Below are 14,829 nucleotides of genomic sequence, written 5' to 3' on the forward strand. Positions count from 1 at the left end.
CGTCTAAATCACGTTCTCTCTTCTTGTTCTGTCTTCTCGAATCGTGTTGTAGAAGGTAGCTGCCGTCGACTCTGTGTGGGCACGCATTAGTGTAAACAAACCTGAAACAATCTTCATACCAGCTAAGCTGACTCATGTCTCTGGTCACAGAGCTTACTGGAAAACGTGTATGTCTAAAAATGGAATTAAAGTGCTGCGTAAGAGACCCCGCTTCACTTTTATTTAGGTAGTCAAAGCATGTTGTAATGCACGATGGTGAAGACGGGAGACTTGGGGATGGGCTTTTTATTATTATTTTAGTTTTTTGAGTTTGACTAGCACTAACCCTCCCACCACATACTGTAGCAATCTGCTAAAAACATCAATAACATTGTAAAAAAATTTGTCATTGAGTTTTGCACAGGTGATCATCAGCAGTCATATTTTAGTGTTATTTATATACTGTTTAATTATTGTTGTGAATTGAAAATTTTAATTTTAGGTGCTGTTTTGGTAATTTTACCTAGTGTAATAAAAATATTTTGTACTAATTTTAAATCTAGGTATGAGCAAGTTGTTTGTACAAGGAGTCCTTTAGGTCATACAAGACTCACACATGGATATTTAAAACATCATGCCTTAAAATGACTGGGAAGCATATTTTATTAGATTGTGCTGTTTTTAATGTAAATAGACAATGGTTTTATTCAGAGGTGTGTTTAGCGGATTTATTTACAAATGTTTCACCTGAATGTGTTTTATAATTTTTGTCTAGTGTAGATTTGAAATGTCTTTTTGTTAATTGTACACCTTGTGTAATTTATTCTGAGATTGCCATGAAAGTAGGCTTGATGCTGGCATGGCGTGAATAAATGAACATAGCCACACCATAACATTTAAACCTTTCCAGATGTTACTGTTGAGTTTTTCCCAATGTATAATGTTGAGGCCCACCCTACATTTGTTTTTCTCGCTGAATTGTGCTTGAAATACATTATGCTGCAAAAGTAAATTAGTTTGCATTTCATGTTGCTTTTAAAAGAGTCAGAAGATCCAGCCACGCTCTTGACTTTGATGCTCTGAGTAAATAATGCTGGCCTCCGCTGGACCACGGCATCTCTGTGGATCTTTTAACACCTTCCCTTGTTAGCGATTCTGCTGCAGTCTGGATTTTGATTGCTGTGCTTCTGCTGCACTTCTGGTCTCTGGTTTTGCCTTTAGTTACGTCTGCACCTCATGTCAACCTGACAGCCGTAAACAAATCCAGTGGATTCCAGCAAACAGTTTCTCATTTTGATCTCTTCCTTTATCTCAAAATGCTTATTTTTTCTTGTGTTTACGTTATCAGTTGTCATATTACATTCCATAAGGATGCGTTCATGAATATCTCCATTAAAGGAATGGTTCGGGAAGACTTGAACTATTCCTTTAACACCCTCTTTTCTGTCATTCTGTTCCAGGTTGATGTTTCTTTGTGTCATTGGTTGCCTTTTTTATTGTTTCTTTCTTTTTTATGTGACCTCTTTGTTTTGCAGATGAGGGCAGAAGTGCAGTTGACGCAGCGGGCGGTGCTCAGATAGTTGCCGAGCACATTAAGTCTCTGGCCGAAAGCACTGACCCGGCCACCGGGAAGCTCTTGACTGTCTTTTGTGGCATGCTGATGAACTATAGCAATGATAATGGTAATGACCGATCCCCCAAACCAGGCGATGTTTTTGAATGGTCCCTTATTGGTATAGTCTGAGATGTTCTCTTAAATTATTCAATACTTCATACAGTAGATAAGGCCATTTTTTTTAATCTGATTCTCAAAAAAACAGACGTGTTTTGGTTTGAGTCTGAAGTCAGTGTTTCCTCAGAGTTGAACATTAACAGTAATATCTGTAGGGGACCACTCTTAGAAAGCCTATGTGTTGTTTAACTTCTGTGTATTCTGAATCTAATGTCTTTCACCAAATGGCTACAATCTGCTCCTTTTGTGTGGTGATTAGCTTCCATGTCCTTCGCAGCCGGAGATGGTGTTAATGTTTAGTAATGTTATGAATTCAGCTGTCTTGCTTTTTTTTAAATGACAATCTATAATAAATATAGTTACATTTTGTTGTGTGCAGTAGCAAAAAATAAATAAATCATTACATATTCATTTAAAAAAATTATATAAGCTTATTTTTTTTAAATGTTTATTTAAAATGATTTAATACATTTTTTAATGTAAAAAAAACTATATATATATAGAGTTTTTTTTTTTTAAAGCAGCTGTGTATTTGACAAAAAAAATGCATACAAAACATGGCATTGTGCACTTTTTTGTTCAGTTTTCCACTGACTTGAGGTAATTTTACTGGGGATTGACTTAAAAAATAAATCCCTTTAATTGAACAGTCCATCATGCAGGTTTACTACTTCCAGAGCTGAATACACCAGCTGAGCAGCTGCCATTGAGACTAATGGAAATGATGACATACAGCTTTCTACTAATTATCAGAGCAACGTTTTGATTGGCTGTTCATATTAAACTAGCATTAACATATTAAAAAATGACACATTTAAAAGAATAGTTCACCCAGGAAACGTATTCGGGACAGATCCTATAGCTTTCAGTGTCCGTATCATGCATGCCCAGGAGGTTACATAAGGCTCTGGCCTTGTGCTATTCAGCAGGGCAGTGCATTGTTTAATATTTAAGGGAATGCAGGGAGTGAATGTACATCTTTTGTGACTTTATGTCCTTGAATAATTGATGGACAGGCCAAGCTCTGCTTCCCTCATCCCGGTTTGCCGGCAAGGCTTGAAATGATAATAGCTTTTATCGATCTATTACACCTCGCTTCCAGAGGCTAGTGCAAATCAACAAATTTAGGTCAGGCATTTTTGTTTTCGGTTTCCAGATGAAAATAAATGGTGAGATATGATTTTAATTGAAGAGAACAGCCAGTGGGATACTTATTGCCGAATATCATCCTCACAATGTTTTGAACCAGTCTTTTCTTTCCCTCATCTCTCTTTCTCTCAAATGTTGTGCCATGTAACAGATTGCTTTTCCTTGCAACACGTATCTGTTTTAACTTGAAGCCTGTCATCATGTTTACTAAGACACCATATAAATGACTCCTCTAATCACATAAGCTTATCACTTGGGAGGTTTTATGTACATTATTCACTGTACTTGACTGGTCAGATCTTATATATATATCTTGGCAACCAAAATACTTACTGAACCATAAAGTCTCTCAGTGCTGATTCATTCCTTTGTGAAGAAGCAGCACACTTTATCGTTAAACTATCACAGTTTATCATAACTATTACAGAAATAATATTCTTTCAAAGGATATACGTAAGTGTGAACTGAATGTAATGCTAATTGCAATAAAATGAAAATGTATTATAGTTAAAATGTATATTAAATACTATTAGCAGAATTTTAGAGTGCTTTTTTAACCCAACACTTAATAAACACGGCATATTTATGTACTTGTTGAATGTTGTTGCTTCATATCTGTTAGTATATCATTTATTTTAGCATGCCTCAGAGGCTATATTGGCCACTCAGCATCCAGGGATTGAATTATTCTTTGAAATGCTTGTGTTTTTGTTATTTATATTATAAAGAGTAAAGTTACTCATTATTCAGTTATTTGGTCAAATCTAGATTTAGTATACATAGTACTAAAAAAGTAAAGTACTTAAAGCATTTCAATCTTATATGAGCTTTAAATGAGATGCAATACTTCACAGTTCTTTTAGGAAACGTGACTCATTCTCCATCAGTGAGATCTGCAGGTCCCCGGCTGACATTTCCTTGACATGATTTGGGCTTCGATTACTGGCAGGAGTTCCTCAATGATGTCTGGCTAATGTCCAGTTCTGCCAAGGCTTGTTATGTTGTGTTTTCTTAGGTGGTACATTTAGCCAATAGCTGTTGCTCAAATGTTCCTCTTGCTCTCAAACCAGCAAACAAAGCTTCTGTGGTCGATAAAGCAAATAACAAGCAATTATGTAGTAGGGAGGAATCATTTTGGGCTGTCAACTGTTTATTAAATTTGATGAAGGGACTTCTGTTGCATAATTTTTTTAAAGGTTATGTGCTACAATTCTTTGTACCAAACTCTGCTTCCATGGTCTTTCATACTCAATAACTTTTTCTCCTGTTTAACTGTGGATGTTTTCCTCTGCCTGGGCCGTCTTCTTTAACACAGCTCTCTGTTGTGTCAGCTGCCATCTCCTCTTTGCTTCGTTGAATTTACTGAGCTGCTTCCTGACAAATTGATGGCACCAGATGTGTGCTGGTGCCGCCCACATCTTGGTGTCTCATCGAGACATTTCTAGACAAACTGAAACATCTTTTCACTGGGTATTTTAAGGGCTTACTTGTGCAGCTGTGCAAAATTTGACTGTTAGTAAACATAAACGAGACATAAAATGATACATTTAGTGAGCTTTTAAAATAAACAGTGGTTGACTAGTATTAATTTTTTATGGCTTATAGCTGTATCTTAGAGAGCAGAGTGACAATATTATAATAAGTAATTGTCAACCGATATTAATTTTTTTAGGGCCAATACCGATATCTTAGAAAGCAGGGTGACCAATGGACGATATAAAGCCAATATTAAAATAAGTAGTTGTATACCGATAATGATTTTTTTATTATTCCTGATTACAATATCTTAAGAGAGAAGGGTGACCAATGAATGAAATAAAGCCGATATTAAAATAAGTAGTTGTCAACCGATATGTGTTTATTTGGTTTTTATATAGCTGATACCGATATGTTGGAGAGCAGGGTGACCAATGAGTGAAATAAGTCAATATTATAATAAGTAGTTGTCAACCAATATATATTTATTTATAAAGCTGATACTGATGTCTTGGAGAGTGGGGTGACCAATGAGTGATATAAAGCCGATATTAAAACAAGTAGTCAACAACCGATATTGATTTTTTTTTTCTAAAACCAATATCTTAAGAGAGCAGGGTGACCTATGAGCAAAATAAAGCCGATATTAAAATAAGTAGTTGTCAACCGATATGTGTTTGTTTAATTTTTATGTTTAATTTTTATATAGCTGATACCGATATTTTGTAGAGCAGGGTGACCAATGACTGAAATAAGTCAATATTATAATTAGTTGTCAACCAATATATATATTTTTTTATCACCGAAACAATATCTTAGAAAGCAGGGTGACCAATGGCTTTTCTAAAGCTGATATTAAAATAAGTAGTTGACAACCAGTATTGTTTTTTTTGTAATGGCCTGTACCGATATCTTGGAGAGCAGGATGACCAATGGTTGATATAAAGGCAATATAACAATAAGTAGTTGACAGCTGACATTGATTGATTTATTTTTCTATTGCGATACAATATCTTAGAGTGTAGAGTGTTTTTTTTTACTCCGTAATCTGGCAAGTGCAGGTAAGTCCAGGTAAGACTGATTTTAAATGCAGTACACTGACATGATATAGTGGCAAACTGTATATACTGTAGGTCAGCATACAGTCATTTGAAATCATGGACAGATTACTCTCACAGTTGTGCTCAGATGCTGACATTTTTAATGCTGTCAAAAAGCTGCTTTTAACACTTATTGGCCAAAATTTCTAAGCAGATGCCAGTAATTAAAAATTTTCAAATATCAGTTGATAAATTGGTAATGTATTAGTCAACCACTAAAAATAAGTCAAATTATCAGCCCAATAGAAAAGCTTACAGGCTGATGATAATCATTAAAAATATATCGGCCCTGGTAATGTATGTGTTGTATGTATGTCCAACAAGATATGTATTACCAACAAGATATTCTCTATTAAATATATAGAAAATTGATGCAAAATTAATTCTCAGGTAGATTTCTGTTATAAAGACATTTGGATATTTCAGTGGTGAAGGACCCGTATATGTACATGAAATGTGATGGCTAAGCAGTCCTTTGTTCCACTGTGGTCATGATTTATCTTTCACATTTTCAGGTCAAGACTATATTTTCTGTGCTAGTCTCAGCTAAGCACTTTACAAAAATAAAATCTCAGAGCATTATATAATGTGGCTGCATTTGAGCTGGTAAATTAGCTCTTTCAGCCTCTAGCCTGTTCTCAAACATTGCAGGATATAAATGATGTTGATTCATAACAAGTGATTAATTTTTGATTACTTTTAACATAATTTAGTTTGAGAAGATTTGCTGAAGAAATGAAACCATGTACATAAAAAAAAGAAACTTAAATGAGTCATAATTAAAAATAAAATAGTACAAGTAATATAAAATATTTATTTCTATTAATTCCTATTCATTTATATTAATTTATTTCTGTTATTTCCTATCCATTTCTATTAAACTGTTTCTACTAATTCCTAATTTCTGTTAATTTCTCATTTATGTTCAAGGGTTTTCATTTTGTTGTTGTATTTTTTTTATCAAGGTTTTTTCATTTACAAAAATTGTTTAATAGTTTTAGTTCCACTTGTAGTTATCGATAACAACACGAATACAAACTTATTTTTGATGACAGTGGTGGCGGATAGCAAGTAACCGCATTTTTATTCATTGTGAAAATAATTTTTTCATTGTGTGGCATTTGATATAAATATCTGTAATGAAAATAAAAATTGTGTTTGGATAAGCTCAATTTATTGCAATGTAATTACCAGAAGAATGATGAGTATTTATTACTTAACCATTAATGTAAATGACTAATATACTGTATTATCTGTGTTGTCAGAATAAAGAGAGTCTCCTGTTTGCTGTTTCCTGTCTAGACTCGCTGCAGGCTCAGCTGATCATCATGGGTGTGATCCCAACCCTGGTCAGACTGTTGGGCGTTCATTCTCAAAACACCGCCCTCACTGAGATGTGCCTCATTGCCTTTGGCAACTTGGCAGAGCTTGGTGAGTTACTGATTCGATTCAGTCACACTGCCTTAGATTTTCATATATTAAAATACATCAGAACATGTTGGATAAATCTTGCGCGTCTCTTTTGTCTGTTCCTCAAACAGAGTCCAGTAAAGAGCAGTTCGCCTCTACTAACATTGCAGAGGAGCTGGTTCGCCTCTTCCGTAAGCAGGTGGAGCACGAGAAGAAGGAGATGATCTTCGAGGTGTTGGCACCACTCGCTGAGAACGGTGAGAATCGCAGTGATCAACATTAAATAACGATTGAACACTCATGAATCAGTCCGTATAGTGTCTTCTGGGGAAACACTTACAATAAGTACATTACTTCTTCTTTAGCATGGTACCACGTTAAGTCAAGAAAGTGTTTCTGTTTGCATATTTTTTTGATCCACAAAAAAAAAAAAAAAAATCTATATATATATATCGTGGAAACGTGAAAAATTATGTTGTGGCCTTGAGATGCTATGTTGAGGGAGTTTAATGCATAAACAAACCTGCGTGACCATAGCAACCAGGGATTATCAGAGACTGATTCATGAATATTTTATTTTGAATTAAGAAATTATTATATTATTTATTATAGAAAATATTTCATTATTAAATTATTATATTAAACATAGGCATAGACTGTATTATGTGCGATAGTCAGCATTTAAATGAAGTTTATCATGAAAAATGTTACATAAAGTGCATAATATAAAATATAAAAACATTTTACAGTCTTGTAAATCCATTAACTGATTGTCTTTCCCCCGTAATAATTGTATATTAGGCTATTATTATTATTATTATTATTATCCTATTATTATTGGTTATATTTTTTTATTTACTTAACATTCTGAATACTTTTGTAAATAAAAGCCTACTGTAAATGCTCGACATGCAAATAAAGCTTTGATTATGCTGACTGGAATTATTGCTGGACTGCATTTTAAATTTAACATATATTTTATTTTATTTTTTGACTATTTAATAGACCATGATTATAAATACTATAGTATTTCTGTGAGGAGTTAATCATTTACATAGTTTCATTTGTAAATGAAAACACAACATGCTCATTTATCATTTGAAACCACTATATATATATCACACACACTTACATTTTAATTTTATTGCAGAAAGGTAAACCAAAGACAAATAAACTAATGAGAAATGTTGCTTGGGCATCTAGCTCAAATAGACCAATTTTTTCATATTTTATTTGAAGTACAAAAATGTTTTTGTGGCTTTCACTTAACTATACTGTTTTGAGTAGAATTTACTAAAATGAATTATGTGCAACCAGATCAGTTTAATCATTTAATTTCTACATACTAATATTAATGTTAATCCAATAGCTTTTTAATCTCTTATTCTATTTTACATTATTATTTAGACAAATGAAGCAAAGTCAATATTTTAAACTCTAACTTTATTTTTTCTGATCCAAGAGACAGATTTTTGCTCTCCCAAACAAGAGCGCCAGTAATGTAGTGTTTGAGTATGAATGGGTCATTTTGAGTAGAAAATGAACTCCAGGCGTCACAAAAAATATGTTACTAAACCTAACATAAAAGCATTCATGAAACAGTGTAAATACAACTCGAATTCATGCCCCAGTGCATGATGGGAGATATGGGATCATAACTTTGACATTTACTTAAAGAATCCTTGTAAACATAACAAACTGTTCCAAGTGAAATATACTTATGAGTTCCAACTTTAATTTCTACAAGCTTAAATTGAGTACTAACATAGAATTACCAATTTTTGTTTATTCTCGCCTCAACTAAATTATTTAATGTAGAAATTACTTTTGTTTTTATGTAGTATTTACTTCACCACAAAATATTTTTTATCAGTGAACGAGCCGCCACTACTAGCACTAACTAACCTTGCCCACCGCCCAAAAAACTGCTCTAGAACATATAATTAAGAAGATTAAAGATTACCCATCCAAAACAATTTAGATCTCATGTTTGACCACATTACAAGGCAGATTCCCGAAGGACTGGCTGTGGTAAAGCTAACGTTAGACGGGAACAGCTCCGAAAGCACTTAAGACATTTTTTTAAATAGGTGCTATCTTTATAAACAAACGGCTTATTTAAATTTTTATAAAACTACAATACAGTTCGACATTTAAAAAAAAGTAATATTTGCGTTATTTGTGTGTGCGTGCGCGGAGTATGTGATGTTATTTAATTGGGGCCATAATCATTTTTGTCAGTGTATACATAAAGTACCATAGCAATAACTGTCACTGTATATTGGTACGTGTTTGTAAGGAGTTTTTTGTTTTTATCTTTGCGTTTTAAATTACCACTTGTGTTTTGTTAATTCACAGTTGATGTATTTCTGTTCTCTTATTTCCAGAATGCATCAGTTAGTCGTGCTGCTTTTGCTTTCAGCATGAGTTGAGGGTCTGCAGTTGTTGATCAGGCAGCTCGCCTCAGACCCTCTGACCCAGTGACGGAGCGTGTTGTGCTACTTATATAGAGAGTCAAACTCTGCCACCTGTTGTGGTTAGAAACAAGACACTTTATGGAACGAATGCGTGCGTTTGCAGCTGTGTTTGGACTCCGAAAGCTTGAGCATGAGCCAACAAGTGTTTACGCTCAAAATATTATTCTTAAAAATGTTCCAGTTTCCATGTAAGCTGGAACATCAAAACCGGCCGAGCCATAGAGACCGACATCTCTCGCAGTGCAAAACCTGGCTTATTTGATGGTGAAAATATCTTAAAACGAGTTTTCCGAGACGCTGGCTATCACCTGCGGTTGAGTCGTGGGAGGGAAAGCTACAATTAGGCAGATGCGTGAGATTTCTCGGCTTCTTCTCTGTTTGGATAATAAGTGTCATCACTGCCGTCGCCAGCACCATGGTCTCCTCAGAATAGGACTCTGGGGTCTGAAGGCGAATCCTCCCCGCGGTCAGCTGCTCTGTGTGTCTGCGAGCGCGTCTGAGGATTTGAAATGTGCACCTGGAAGAAAGCTGTGTGTGAAAGACAGCGAGTGTGTGCTGGGATGGTGGTGAAACTTGAATGTTGAAGTGTGTATTGAAGGGAAACAGATAATAAGGTGTTATTTGTTCTGTGAATAAAGAGGTGTTTGTTTTTGTCAACAAAACATCCTTAACATCTATTCTCTAGATAGATAGATAGATAGATAGATAGATAGATAGATAGACAGATAGATAGATAGATAGATAGATAGATAGATAGATAGATAGATAGATAGATAGATAGATAGATAGATAGATAGATTATTTTTGTTTACTTTGTGTTTTATTTTTATCATCATATTTATTTTAGTTTAGTTCTAGTTAACTACAATAACACTGGTTCTGCTAATACAAGTCCTATTTTAAATGTTTCTTTTTTTTAAAGATACAGTTATTAGTTATTGTTTTGTTTTTAAATTTGTGCGTGTCAAAGGATTAATCGCGATTAATTGCATTCAAAATAAAAGTTTTGGTTTATATTATATATGTACGTGTACTGTGTATATTTATTATGGATATATAAATACACACTCATACAGTATATATTTTTTTACATATTTACCTGTTTATATTCATATTCTAATATTTTCTATTATATATAATATGTTTATATATTAAATATATTTATATATAATATAAAATATTAGAATATGAATATAATAACAGGTAAATATTTAAAAAGAAAATATATACTGTATGAGTGTGTATTTATATATCCATAATATTTTTTCTTAAATATATACATGCATATGTTTGTATTTATATAGACATAATAAATATGCACAGTATACACTCAAATATTATCTGAAGAATAACTTTATATTAGGATGCAATTAATCGCGATTAATATATATATATTTCAACTTTAGTAAATCAAGATGAACTAAATTTTGTAATATTACATTTTATTTTTAGTTAACGTTAATTTCAAGTACCATTTTTTTAAATGGTTTTCGTAAACTATAATAAAAACCCTGATTAAAAACAAGTCTTAAAACATTTTTTTTTTTGTGTGTATAATTTTTTTTGTGTTAATTTCCCCCCAGTATTTGATTTTATTCTGTGTTCAGATTATTTCACTTGTACTGTATGTACAAACGGTTGAACTGTAAGAATTCCTGTATGTTTTGATAAAAGCAGCTGGAGGGCGAGAGCAGACGTGGGAGATGGAAAGCCGTGAGCATGTGTGAAAGCGCCGCTTTGGTTGTTAGCATTCAGCGCACAGCGCCGCCATCCCATACTGCCAGTCTCCAAGACAACGGCCTACTTAGATCCACTCCACAGCACTACAGGCGAAGCTCTGCCAGTCACGAGGAGAGCAGGAAGAGCGGTTGTGTGTGTGTGTGTGTGTGCGTGTGTGTGAGGGATATAGAGGGCAGAGGGTGAACACTGCAGGCGTTTCATAACCAGCCGAATGCGTAGTGAGACGGCCATATGTCTGCAGCAGTCTGACCTCAGACATCCATCCGTGCAGGGTTTTCCCTCCGGGTTGTTGTGTCATTCGCTGACACTGTATGAATCATCAATATTTGCCTGTTTGGATTGTTATCTGGCTTTTTTTTTAATCATACGAATTGCATTTGTTTATATCTTAGAAATTGTTTCATGGTGTAACGTTTGTTGCATCGCTTGTCTGGTTTAGTCTTTTTGGGTCAGAGAATTATGTAATTCAGTCTGTTATGCATTAGAAGGGGAAAACAAGCATTTAAAAATCACCAGATTTATTTTTTTTTTGTGGCTGATGCCAAATTCTGGCAAAAAGGGTGGCCTGAAGGCCAAATAATGCAAATTAATGATTGCCGAAATCAAACAACCTTTTATCTTATTGATTTTATTCATAAAAAATGGAGAATGATTATCCATAGATTATGCATTAGACTAATGCAATGCATATATATATATATATATATATATATGTATATATGTATGTATGTATGTATGTATGTATATATATATATATATATATATATATATATATATATATATATGTTTGTGTGTACAAAAACAAATGTCTTTAGAAAAACAGACAACTGACTATATCTTATGCATAGACAGTCTAACTGTTGTTAGACTAATGCAATTCTGATGTATACATATCATTTAATGATAGAGAATAAGATTATTTGTTCACAAAATTGCTGAAATCAAAGAATATTTTATTTTAGTTTTATTTGATTGAAAACAGTAAAAGATTTTCTGTAGACAAGGCTGTTGTAAGACTATTGTATACTGCTGATATATAATATATATAAAAAATATAATTTAATAATAGTTCAAATCAGATGTACACAAAAATGGCTAAATTAAGTTTAATTATATTTTATTTTAATAAAAAATAATGAATACTGAAAAAGCTTATGCTTATACAAGGCTGGCATTATAAATATTGATATATAACTAATATAATTGAATGATGTAAATAAGATTGTACAGTATATAGACAAATTGCTAAAATCAAAAGCTTTTTGTTTGTTTTATAAAAACACTTAGAACTGTAAAAGATCATCCACAGACGAGGCTGTTGTTAGACTAATGTAAGGCTGAGGTATAACTAATATAATTAAATGATTGCAAAGGAGATCAGATGTACTCACAATGGCTGTAATCAAACTATTTTTTTAAACAAAATATTTAGTTTTATTTAAATTGCTAAAAACACTGAAAACTGAAAAGATTATACTTTTACAAGGCTGTTTTTAGACTTTGAAATTGATACAAGAAACCATTTGCAAATGCCAGTAAGCGCAAATTGATTAGTCGCCAAAATGAATGAACTGAAATAAATGCTGCTATACATTTTTCTACTTCATTTTACTGCAATCCAACTTGGGATACGGCGGTATAAAATTTTCATGTTGCGATTTAATTGCTTAATGCTTTTATCGCGGTATACGATATTATCACGATATTTAAAATTAAGAAGCGCTTAATACAGTATAATAGGGGTATAACTTTTTAGTTGTAACACAAATAACTGAACATTTAAATACAATAAAGCAATACACCAAAAAAGTTCCAAATTTTACCCAGATTATAGTGCAAAAGAATTATGAAGACCAATAGATATCACTTAACAGTAAGACCTCATAAGTTATGTAATCAGTTAGCTGTGAACGTGTGAGTGAAGGTGTGCCGTGAAGCTTCAGGTATTATAGTATCTGTCTTGTCTCTCTCTCTCTCTGTCAGATGTGATCAAGCTTCAGCTGGTGGATGCTGGTCTGGTGGAGTGTCTGCTGGAGGTCGTGGCTCAGACCGTGGACAGCAATAGGGACGAGGACGTGGCTCAGCTCAAGACATCTTCAGACCTCATGGTCCTTCTGCTGTTGGGAGGTACAGGACCGAATCTCTGAGATAAGCTTTAAATAAAAGCATTGAAAGAACAAACACTGGTGCATATGTCAAACAGGGCCTTAAAACAATGAAATAGTGTCAAGCTTTGACCTCATACAGTGTGTATGAATTAATGAATTGTGCTACTCCTGTTAAAGTTCATCATTTCGTTTAGTCTGCCAGCAGTTATACAAACTTAGGGATGCACGTCCTTTTACCTGGAGAAGGAAAGGCTGAAGTGATGCTTTTCTTGCTGACGTTTTATTCACGTCATCAATATTAAACACTAGCTGAAAGAGTTGTGAGGCATTAAAATGACTTCAACTGAATGTACTGAATACTGGAGGTTGGATAATTCCTGTACTTCCATTCAAAAGTTTGTTAAGATTTATCAAAAATGTTTTTTATGCTCACCAAGCTGGCACTTATTTGATCAAAAGTATAGTAATGAAATATTATAACAATTATTATAACAAGTCTTCGCTCGTAACTTAAAAATGGACAAGATGTCTAGTTATTGCGTTTTGCCTTTTGTAGTGTGACATACTGCCAAAACCTGCCTTGCTGGTTCATTGATATCTTGATGAATGGTAAAATCATTAACAGCCAGTCAGGATCCACCCGACTTAAAAGAACTCAAGCATTTAAAGCAGTAGATGACAAAACTGCGGCATGTGTTTATAATTATCAGATTGTTATCATCTGTTGATTTGGATGACAATAGTTATCGCTCTTAGTGTGAATGGCCTTAAAAGGCTTTGTAATTTGCATCGTTCTGTCATATTAATGTATTTGTGTTGTTGCTCGTGTGTGATGTGTTTTCCTGTAGATGAGTCGATGCAGAAGCTGTTTGAGGGGGGTAAAGGCAGTGTGTTTCAGAGGGTCCTTTCATGGGTGCCCTCCAACAACCACCAGCTCCAGCTAGCAGGAGCGCTCGCCATCGCTAACTTTGCCCGCAATGGTGAGTAGAGCTGAAACAACGAATCGATTTAATCGATTAAAATCGATTATTAAAATAGTTGTCAACTAATTTAGTCATCGATTCGTTGCTAAATAACTTTTATTTGCCGTAAGCGGCTCATTTTGTGCATATTTTAAATCTGCGGTGACCAAAGTGTGGCAGTAATGAGCCACCGGAGGTTTTACTCAGCCAGTACAGCAGGAGAAGTAGCGAATAGCCAATAGCTGGCCTCGTTTTATGTCACGTGCTTCCCGAACAGCGTCTCTGCAGCCATAGACATCATATGATGTCTATGTCTGCAGCATTCAGCGGGATGTGGGAGTACTTTACTTTGAGCCTTCAAAAAAGAAGAGTAACCTGTAAACTCTGCACTACTGAACTGTTTAAGGGGAGGTTCACATATCGCGTCTTTTGCACGCTCAAGTTCGTTATTTCCAACACCGCACCGCATCGAGTTAAAACATTTCAACTTTTCAGAATGCAGCAAGCGCACCGCGGGTCATGTGACAAGAACTAACCAATCAGCTTCATCCTTTCCCGTAACAACGTTAAAAGCTCAGTCAAGATGATAGTGATGGGATTTATGGCTCTTTGAGGGGATCCGGATCTTCGCGATCCGTTCCTTTCAAAGAGCCGTTCAAAAGAACGGCTCTTTTGGCTCTTTTTAAATATTTAGTC

General features: G+C 34.2%; 1 protein-coding gene across 4 annotated transcripts in view; it reads left to right on the forward strand.

The window, feature by feature from the left end:
- Window positions 1-14,829, forward strand: part of LOC132126990 (rap1 GTPase-GDP dissociation stimulator 1-like) — a 43,269-nt gene that overhangs the window by 16,649 nt on the left and 11,791 nt on the right. For 3 of the 4 annotated variants that reach the window (XR_009427478.1, XM_059538622.1, XM_059538612.1), the window contains exons 5-9: window positions 1,515-1,661; window positions 6,739-6,867; window positions 6,978-7,103; window positions 13,047-13,190; window positions 14,020-14,151. Coding sequence is in view for 3 of the 4 variants with exons in the window: in XM_059538622.1 (XP_059394605.1) it covers window positions 1,515-1,661; window positions 6,739-6,867; window positions 6,978-7,103; window positions 13,047-13,190; window positions 14,020-14,151 (678 nt within the window). In the remaining variant the exon portion in view is untranslated. The remainder of the gene's footprint in view (window positions 1-1,514; window positions 1,662-6,738; window positions 6,868-6,977; window positions 7,104-13,046; window positions 13,191-14,019; window positions 14,152-14,829) is intronic. The other variant, XM_059538629.1, reaches the window with a different exon arrangement.

Source organism: Carassius carassius, chromosome 3 (genome assembly GCF_963082965.1).
Source record: "Carassius carassius chromosome 3, fCarCar2.1, whole genome shotgun sequence".
Taxonomy (NCBI): Eukaryota; Metazoa; Chordata; class Actinopteri; order Cypriniformes; family Cyprinidae; genus Carassius; species Carassius carassius.